The 10,000-nt window shown below is 41.8% G+C and overlaps 2 protein-coding genes across 3 annotated transcripts in view; one reads left to right on the forward strand and one right to left on the reverse strand.

The window, feature by feature from the left end:
• Positions 1-5,578, forward strand: part of LOC125042246 (cubilin-like) — a 7,040-nt gene extending 1,462 nt beyond the window's left edge. For both annotated transcript variants that reach the window (XM_047637777.1, XM_047637787.1), the window contains exons 3-7: positions 3,215-3,367; positions 3,495-3,542; positions 4,298-4,502; positions 5,016-5,143; positions 5,422-5,578. In XM_047637777.1, the coding sequence (XP_047493733.1) occupies positions 3,215-3,367; positions 3,495-3,542; positions 4,298-4,502; positions 5,016-5,143; positions 5,422-5,426 (539 nt within the window). In that variant the 3' untranslated portion in view covers positions 5,427-5,578. The remainder of the gene's footprint in view (positions 1-3,214; positions 3,368-3,494; positions 3,543-4,297; positions 4,503-5,015; positions 5,144-5,421) is intronic.
• A 153-nt stretch (positions 5,579-5,731) lies between these two features.
• The window catches only part of LOC125041072, a 5,019-nt gene continuing 750 nt past the window's right edge, over positions 5,732-10,000 (reverse strand). The window contains exons 3-5 of the mRNA XM_047635827.1: positions 8,190-8,389; positions 6,701-7,067; positions 5,732-6,509 (exon numbers count right to left, since the gene is read on the reverse strand). Coding sequence (XP_047491783.1) covers positions 6,261-6,509; positions 6,701-7,067; positions 8,190-8,389 — 816 coding nt within the window. The 3' untranslated portion in view covers positions 5,732-6,260. The remainder of the gene's footprint in view (positions 6,510-6,700; positions 7,068-8,189; positions 8,390-10,000) is intronic.

Consider the following 10,000-nt stretch of genomic DNA (forward strand, 5'->3'; position numbering starts at 1 on the left):
ATTATGGTGCTCTATCACTGCTGGGGGTAACGATATAAAAAAAAAATCGAGGACCATTAATATACTATAGAATTTTTTAAAAACTAGTCACCAAAATACACTTTAAATTAGGGAAATCGATCTATTATTAAACTGCAACAAAACTACAGCAAATATTCTACGTTCATGCATGGGATCGTGAGGAGCAGAAGTCCAACTACACCTGCAGCTTAATGTATATTTCCACACGTCGCCCACATATGTCGCAGTATTCGTCACATCCAAAGTAAAAAAAAAGACGAGGGAGAGAGGAAGGGGAAGGGGAAGGGGAAGGGGAAGGGGAAGGGGAAGGGGAAGGAGAAGGGGAAGGGGAAGGGGATCGGGACGAGGTAGGGAATAAGTAATGGTTAATGGTTAAAAGCAAAATAAATGCGCTAAGGAACTAGTGGTTAGGGAGAACCTGGCTGCGTTGGGTATTGGGTATTCCGTTGCCCTCATATTATTGTTGTCGTCGTTATTGTAGTTGATACTGCCATTGTTACTGTTATCATTATTATTACTACTACTATTATTATCATTTTTTATTTTTTTTTTCATTATTATTATTATTACTATCATTATTATTAGTTAATATCATTATTATTATCATTACCACTTATTATATATTATTATCATTATCATTATCATTATTTTTATTATTATTATTATTATTATTATCATTACTAACCATTATTAGTATAGATATTATTAGAACTGTTTGGATTATTATCATCATTATTATCACTGTCGCTAGAATTATCATGATCATAATTATCAATACTATTATAAATATTTTGAACACTAATATGGTATTACATGTGTATTTGTGTGTGTGTGTGGGGGGGGGGGTGTACGTATATATGGTTAATGGTTAAAACAAACACACGTGCTGAACATCAAAGGTCATATAGCATTCTATTCTGGTGAAAAGGGGTAAAATAAGTTAACAGTTAGGCTAAGTGGGCAGAAGAGGACGATGAAGAAGAAAAGGAAAAGGAAACGGGGAGAAGAAAAGGAAAAGGAAACGGGGAGAAGAAAAGGAAAAGGAAACGGGGAGAAGAAAAGACCATGCAAAATTAGCTGAGGCGAGGGCTGGGGGCCAAGGCAGGAGAGATACCCTTAATTGGGCCTCTACCTCCGTCTCAAAGTATATTTTGGCTGGTAAATATACTCTGCATTCAGGGAAAAAAATGAAACATAACAGTCTTAGCTGCAGAGGCCAATATTTCCGGGAAAACCGCATGCACCTCAAACAGAATCGTAACCAAATCATAATACGTGTGATAAAATACCTCTAGAGAAAAAAAAAAAATGGGTTCATTCCCGGTCACCTTTCTTATCTCTTCTCTTCTTCCTGTTGTCCTCTCTAATCTACGTCACGAGTGCGTATGAACTTCCCCTGTGGATTATCTTGTCGTGAAGCTGTTTTTTCTAATAAGGAAGGGGACCGGGGCGGCAATATCTGGCAGACGCGCGTATGACGAAAGAACTGCGTCAGAAAAGAGAGGGAAAGGGAAAGGAGGGAGAGGGGGAGGAGGGAGAGAGAGAGGGAGAGGGAGAGGAAGAGAGAGAGAGAGAGAGAGAAGGGGGGGGCAGAGAAGGAAGAGGGAAGGAGGGAGAGGGAGGAGAGGGAGGAGAGGGAGGAGAGGGAGGAGGAGAAGGAGAAGAGGAGAGGGAGAGGGAGAGGGAGAGGGAGAGGGAGAGGGAGAGGAGGAGAGGAGAGGAGAGGAGAGGAGAGGAGAGGAGAGGAGAGGAGAGGAGAGGAGAGGAGAGGAGAGGAGAGGAGAGAAGAGAAGAGAAGAGAAGAGAAGAGAAGAGAAGAGAAGAGGAGAGGAGAGGAGAGGAGAGGAGAGGAGAGGAGAGGAGAGGAGAGGAGAGGAGAGGAGAGGAGAGGAGAGGAGAGGAGAGGAGAGGAGAGAAGAGAAGAGAAGAGAAGAGAAGAGAGAGAAGAGGAGAGGAGAGGAGAGGAGAGGGAGGGAGGGAGGAAGGGAGGGAGAGAGGGAGAGAGGGAGAGAGGGAGAGAGGGAGAGAGGGAGAGAGGGAGGGAGGGAGGGAGGGAGAGGGAGAGAGGAGAGGGAGAGAGGGAGAGAGGGAGAGAGGGAGAGAGGGAGACGAGAGAGAGAGAGAGAAGAGAGAGAGAGAGAGAGAGAGAGAGAGAGAGAGAGAGAGAGAGAGAGAGAGAGAGAGAGAGAGAAAAGGGAGAAGTGGGAGAAGGGAGAAGTGGGAGAAGGAGAAGGAGGGATAAGTGGACAGAAGAGGAGATGAAGAAGATAGGAAGAGAGAGAGAGAGGAGAGAGAGAGGAGAGAAGAGAGAGAGAGGAAGAGAGAGAGAGAGAGAGAGAGAGAGAGAGAGAGAGAGAGAGAGAGAGAGAGAGAGAGAGAGAGAGAGAGAGAGAGAGAGAGAGAGAGAGAGAGAGAAGAGAGAGAGAGAGAGAGAGAGAGAGAGAGAGAGAGAGAGAGAGAGAGAGAGAGAGAGAGAGAGAGAGAGAGAGAGAGAGAGAGAGAGAGAGAGAGAGGGGAACGACACAAAAAGATAAAAGAAAGGACAGCCAATGTGTGATGCTCAAATTAGTCTGTATTCTGAACTTTATTTAGTTAGTTTTCCTCCGTTTTAATATCTTGGGAAGTAGATCGGCTCTCTCGGGAAATCCATATATTTCACGGTGGGAAATAAGTTGGTGCCAAAAAGCGGGATTTGTTGGCTGTATACGATGGTATGTCTGTAGGCTAAATTAATATGTAGTTACGCACAAAAAGACACACAAGAGACATTCCAAAGTACAATCCGCCATACACCATTTGGCAACGAAAAAGTACAGGCAACAACTCATAATAGTTCCCAACGGTTCAAATTACTTCACACACGTTTTCCCTATTTCGCTTCACATACTCTTTCTCAAAAGCTTTTCCTCGTCACTTCACACACTCATACGCAAACGTTTTAGCTTCATACTCTTCCGCAACTATTACTCCCCCTTAGCTTCACATACTCACACGCAAACGTTTCTCCTCGTTTGCTTCATACACCCTCGCGCAAACGTTTCATCTCGTTAGTATAACACACCCTTACGGAAACGTTTCATCTCGTCAGTACCACACTCTTACGCAAACGTTTCATCTCGTGAGTATCACACGCCCTTTCGCAAACGTTTCCCTTAGTAAGCTCCACACACTTACGCAAACACATCTCTCGCAGGAACAAACGTCAAAATGGAAGAACTCATGTCAGAAATCGCAGCAGTGAGCCAAGACGCCAACAACAACCTCACTGCCGTGGCTCAACAACTACGCTCAGACATTGAACACGTGAAGACCATGCTAGAAAACATCCAGACGTTCATCAAAGGAGGTACGATTTTTAACAAGGCCTTGAGGAACGACGCTTAAACTTCTTTTCTGGAGAACTGGTTCTATAGAGGATACTTATTACTGGTGTAAAAATTATGGTAATTATTAGTTGTTTGATCACATTACAGGCGCGAGAACTAGCAGAGATGCTCCTTCAACTTGTGCTGAGAATCAAGGTAAATGTGTGTGTGTGTGTGTGGGGGGGGGGGGGGAGTAAATAAGTGAGTGAGTGAGTGAGTGAGTGAGTGAGTGAGTGAGTGAGTGAGTGAGTGAGTGAGTGAGTGAGTGAGTGAGTGAGTGAGTGAGTGAGTGAGTGAGTGAGAGTGAATAAGTGAATAAATGATTAAGTGAGTGAGAGTGAGTGAGTGAGTGAGTGAGTGAGTGAGTGAGTGAGTGAGTGAGTGAGTGAGTGAGTGAGTGAGTGGGTGAGTGAGTGGGTGAGTGAGTGAGTGAGTGAGTGAGTGAGTGAGTGAGTGAGTGAGTGAGTGAGTGAGTGAGTGAGTGAGTGAGTGAGTGAGTGAGTGAGTGAGTGAGTGAGTGAGTGATTGTGAGTGAGTGATTGTGAGTGAGTGAGTGATTGTGAATGAGTGAGTGATTGTAAATGAGTGAGTGATGTGAGAAGTGAATGTGTGAATGAATGAGCGATTGTGAATGAATGAGTGTGACTGTGAGTGTCAGTGAGTGAGTGAGTGAGAGTATGAGTGAATGAAGGAGTCAGTGAGTGAGTGAGCACATCTGTGTTTGGTTGCATACACATGAGTGAATGACTTATATGTAAACTTGAGTGTCAAGTGTTTTTTTTTTCACACTTTTTCTTGACACAATCATCTTATTCAGATTCCTGGACTACCTTCAGATCATTTCTGTTATAACTAAACCACATGCAGGGTGATGAGTATGCACAATATCTAACCACCTTTTGGTACAACAGTAATGCTTGCTTCCATGGGCTACCTTGCACCTGTCGAGTCTGGGAAATACGAGAACAACACAGACTGCAGCTGGGTTATAGAGAGACCACTGGGCTACAAGATCAAGATCACGTGGCTGATGTTCGCCCTGGAGAGGTGCACCGACTGCAAGTGTGATTACGTCGAGATCTGGGACGGCACCACAACCAAGGAATTGATTGGAGGGTAAGTTCCCGGGATCATAGGACTTCTCTTGTAGGTAAATGGGGCGCTATCTTGATTTTCTTCTGAGGCATGAAATACACAAACTTTTGATAGTTAAAGATGTTTGCAGTTTTTCACTTCTGAATGTATGAATAATAATACAGACGAAGAGTAAAGGGAAGTGAACCAGTTTTAACATTACCTGGGTTTCTGATCACTCAAGATATTTTGCTTTTACTTGCATAACCTAATTCAAAAGTAAGCAAAATGGCAAACACACACTTTTAAATTTCATATGTGATTGCATTGACCTTACAATAATCTTTTTATATTATTTGTAAAACATTCTAAAAGTTTCAGTGGCACTGATCCTTCATATTCTAAATACTTTGTATACTCATTTGGAAATCAGTTAAAAACAAATTAAAATACTTTTGTCCCATCATTCACTTCATGAACTACACTAAAGAAAGAACAAGCAATCATCATTATCTTATTTGCTGCTTGCTCCTTACAAAGTTTATATCTGTCCAGGAGAAGGTTTTGTGGATACCTGGACCCTCCCACTATGACATCCACAAGTAACAGGGTGGAAATTAAATTCCACAGTAACAGTGCTGGAAATTATGCAGGCTTCAAAATTAAATACGAATCACTAGAAGGTAAGCATGTATCTCACACTTTTATGTGCTATAACATCTGGCACTGTATTTTTTTTTTTTTTTCCTTGTTTTTCAACATGAAGATAAATAATATATATAAAAAGCATAACTCTATTCCATGCATATTTTTCTTCAAATACTGACAAAATTAGATTAATGTTAACATGATTACTAGCATATTCAGTGGGAATGCTGATTTTTGTTTTTCCCCTCATACCATATTTTATTAAGAGAATACACATTTCCATCCCTCATTCAAATGAAATCAATATTTTCAGATTAGGAGGTGTGCAGAAAGTATTATAGCCACAACACTCAAGGAAAACTTCAACTGAATAATGTAATATTCAAACAAAGTGCCAGATAGATAACAAATCATTTCTTCATAGAACTGTACTGAAATGTTTAAAAAAAACATTATACAAGTATATTTCATCAAGAGTTTTCCTGATCCCTACAAAACAAAGTTAGAGAATAACAATGCATGTTCAAATATAAAAAGAAATTCTATGTATATCTACATGTGCAAATGTACTGTATACATACAAACAGAAGTTTCTACATACATCTGTAACTGAACATGACAAATAATATTCTTCTATACTTTAATTTTGTATTTTTCTTTGCATCACAAAATTTGACTTTTCTTTTTATACAAAAACTACATTTTACACATACTTCACCATCTCGCTCTAAAACAACAGACTACAAATTATTTTATGTGCCTCAGATGAAAAAGAAATAACAATACTTTCTTAAAAATAATTGCTCCTCAAATATCTAAATAAAATAATCACTCCTCATAGAACATTTTTATATCCTTTATTTTATTTTAAATGTTCATATATCTCTTACTGTTAAATAAAGGACTCAAAAGACACATGAACAAAGGCACAGGCAGAGACAATAACAAATCAAGCATGAAATTGCATATTACATTAAAAAAACAACAAACAACAAAATTTTAACCATAAAAGACTTTTTTCTGTAAGTATATGAAAAATACTGTATGTTATATGAAGAATAATGTAAGAATTCTTCCTGACACAGTGTGATCTGATGAAACCAAAGGATGGCATTTCCTGGTTTTAATTAAAAACTGAATAATACCACTGCATTACTCAAAAATTTCTGTTTCTCCTCCTACTTCATTAGCCATGTCACTTCCTGTCTGGTCAGGTGACACCATGGGCTTCACCTTTATGGGACCATCAAGGGGAAGGTCCCATGGCCTTGGGGTTTTGGGGGGCTTCAAAAATTCCTTCCGTACGCAGTTTCTTGTTCTGGATGCTCGGGGCTGATAAACCCTAGCCTGTCTCTTGCTTGTGCGATCTGGGCAACTGCCCTGACGTCTCTTCTCCCACACCTAATATAAATTTGACAAATATATTTATTGCAAAAATAAAGTCCAGAATATTTGGTATCTTATGATACACTCATAATCAACAGAAAATCTAAAAATCATATATCAGATTAAACACGTATGTCATTAGTATATCATAATTTACGTAATGAAGGTTTTAATCCTTATGACTCTCAAAATTAAGTAATAATTACCTTCTTCATAATAAGGGACCTTTTAAGATTTGTGATACCCTGTTTTCTTCTGTATACATTAACACCAATTCCCAGATTAAAGGGAATATCTTCTTCTGAGTAAGAACTCTCTCCATCCTTAAACTCTGACTGGTTTTCTGTGTGATTCTTGTCTGTGTGGCTCTCTTCAAGTGTTTCTTGGGATCGACCTCTTCCTCTTCCTTTTCCTTTCCCTTTTCCTTTTCCTCTTCCTCTTCCTCTTCCTCTACCTCTACCTCTTCCACTTCCATTTCCACTTCCACTTCTACTTCTACTTCTACTTCCTTGTCCTCTCCCTCTTCCCTTTCTTCTCTCGACAACTTGGGCTCCATCAGCAGCCTGAAGCTCACTGCACAAATTCAAAAAATAAAATAAAAAATTAAACTGTACAGCACTGGCAGATCTAGAGAATTTTATATGCATGGGACAAGGGAGAAAGGGAGAAAAATACCTGAAAATTAGAAGTTACAGACACTGTATCAATTACTTCTATCATTTTTGGTTTGTTTTGATGATGTGAGTTGATAATTAGCATTTTTTAAGAACTGTTTTAGGAAGTAAACATTTAGAGGGACAGTAGGGGATAATAACTGGAGTAGAGGGGGGGAGGGGGGAGGACAGCTGCTTCATATTTCTTTAAAACATGTAAATATTAAAAGGATTCTATGAATACAGCCAAAATATTAATGCTTAAAATATATTACTCAAACAACTGAGACACAAAAGATAGATTGCATTAATGTAGTTCTTTCAAGCATAATTGACAAGCTCTTCTCCTTTATATTTTTTCTTTTTATTTACACCAACACGACTGAGAGTTATTGCTTTGCCTTTACCATACCATCTAATAAGAATGCGGAATTTTTTTTGACTTTTTTCACACATTTCTCACAAAGTTGTAGAGTCTCATATAATCATGAAATTCTCTGACATTCTTTTGGATTTTCAATCTTTAATCCTGTATCATTCTTTATCTTTAATCTTGAATCAATACGGGCACGATCTATGAAACTACAAAAGATTTCTCTTACACTTCGATTCCAGGCTGCTTAACAAATTGGTCAAGTTTTTGGTCTGTCCACTGTAGTTTATTTTGTGAATTCTGCACACAGATGACTTCACCAAGGAATCAATTAGTAAGCCCTAACAACTGCACCTTGAATTTTGGGGAAGAATGTACTTTTTCTGATGCTGTTAATATCAATACTGTTATCATTATCATCAACACTATGATTATGATAATATTATTAAAACTCTAACAAACAATAATGAAAAAAAAAATCTTTCCAAAAATCACATCAGAGTAAGACTAATAACAGTTAACTCCTTGGCGAGTAACCACTGAAATTACAGTGGATATGGCTTGTATATCATGCTTTCTGTTTCTAAAAACTGAAATGATACCGTTCTGATTGCTGCTTGCATGCAGACCTGTTTTGCATGGTATTCCAGTAGCCACCATTTTGCTTACCTTTCATATACCTGAGAATCTTCCTCCTCTTCCAGTGTGGATTCCCCTTCTGTTCCATCTGTTTCTGAAGGTGTTGTGTAAACTGTACTCTCCTCCACTGCACAATCCTCTGAGCTGTCTGTGGATAGTTGCCGCTTCTTCAGTTTTTTTTTACGCAGTTTTTCTATTTTTTCCAAGTGGGATATGTACTCCTCCTGTTCCTGGTAAGAATGGAGAAAATAATATTAAAAATCTATTTCTAAAAATACTAACAAATCATAAAAGATTTCATAAAAATTAATATTAATAAAAAATATGTTACTAAATGTAAGAAGAACAGTGATAACAGGTGCATATATACATGTGTATGCATTTTTGTGTGTGTGTTTGGGGGGGAGTTTGTGGGTGTTTGTGGATGCTTGTGGAAGTAGGTGCAAGTAGGTGCTTGTGGGTCTGTGTGGGTGCTTGTGGGTGCTTGTGGGTGCTTGTGGGTGCTTGTGGGTGCTTGTGGGTGCTTGTGGGTGCGTGTGGGTGCTTGTGGGTGCTTGTGGGTGCTTGTGGGTGCTTGTGGGTGCTTGTGGGTGCTTGTGGGTGCTTGTGGGTGCTTGTGGGTGCTTGTGGGTGCTTGTGGGTGCTTGTGGGTCTGTGTGGGTGCTTGTGGGTGCTTGTGGGTGCTTGTGGGTGCTTGTGGGTGCTTGTGGGTGCTTGTGGGTGCTTGTGGGTGCTTGTGGGTGCTTGTGGGTGCTTGTGGGTGCTTGTGGGTGCTTGTGGGTGCTTGTGGGTGCTTGTGGGTGCTTGTGGGTGCTTGTGGGTGCTTGTGGGTGCTTGTGGGTGCTTGTGGGTGCTTGTGGGTGCTTGTGGGTGCTTGTGGGTGCTTGTGGGTGCTTGTGGGTGCTTGTGGGTGCTTGTGGGTGCTTGTGGGTGCTTGTGGGTGCTTGTGGGTGCTTGTGGGTGCTTGTGGGTGCTTGTGGGTGCTTGTGGGTGCTTGTGGGTGCTTGTGGGTGCTTGTGGGTGCTTGTGGGTGCTTGTGGGTGCTTGTGGGTGCTTGTGGTGCTTGTGGATGCTTGTGGAAGTAGGTGCAAGTAGGTGCTTGTGGGTCTGTGTGGGTGCTTGTGGGTGCTTGTGGGTGCTTGTGGGTGCTTGTGGGTGCTTGTGGGTGCTTGTGGGTGCTTGTGGGTGCTTGTGGGTGCTTGTGGGTGCTTGTGGGTGCTTGTGGGTGCTTGTGGGTGCTTGTGGGTGCTTGTGGGTGCTTGTGGGTGCTTGTGGGTGCTTGTGGGTGCTTGTGGGTGCTTGTGGGTGCTTGTGGGTGCTTGTGGTGCTTGTGGATGCTTGTGGAAGTAGGTGCAAGTAGGTGCTTGTGGGTCTGTGTGGGTGCTTGTGGGTGCTTGTGGGTGCTTGTGGGTGCTTGTGGGTGCTTGTGGGTGCTTGTGGGTGCTTGTGGGTGCTTGTGGTGCTTGTGGATGCTTGTGGAAGTAGGTGCAAGTAGGTGCTTGTGGGTCTGTGTGGGTGCTTGTGGGTGCTTGTGGGTGCTTGTGGGTGCTTGTGGGTGCTTGTGGGTGCTTGTGGGTGCTTGTGGGTCTGTGTGGGTGCTTGTGGGTGCTTGTGGGTGCTTGTGGGTGCTTGTGGGTGCTTGTGGGTGCTTGTGGGTGCTTGTGGGTGCTTGTGGGTGCTTGTGGGTGCTTGTGGGTGCTTGTGGGTGCTTGTGGGTGCTTGTGGGTGCTTGTGGGTGCTTGTGGGTGCTTGTGGGTGCTTGTGGGTGCTTGTGGGTGCTTGTGGGTGCTTGTGGGTGCTTGTGGGTGCTTGTGGGTGCTTGTGGGTGCTTGTGGGTGCTT

This window comes from Penaeus chinensis, chromosome 3, assembly GCF_019202785.1.
Source record: "Penaeus chinensis breed Huanghai No. 1 chromosome 3, ASM1920278v2, whole genome shotgun sequence".
Lineage (NCBI taxonomy): Eukaryota > Metazoa > Arthropoda > Malacostraca > Decapoda > Penaeidae > Penaeus > Penaeus chinensis.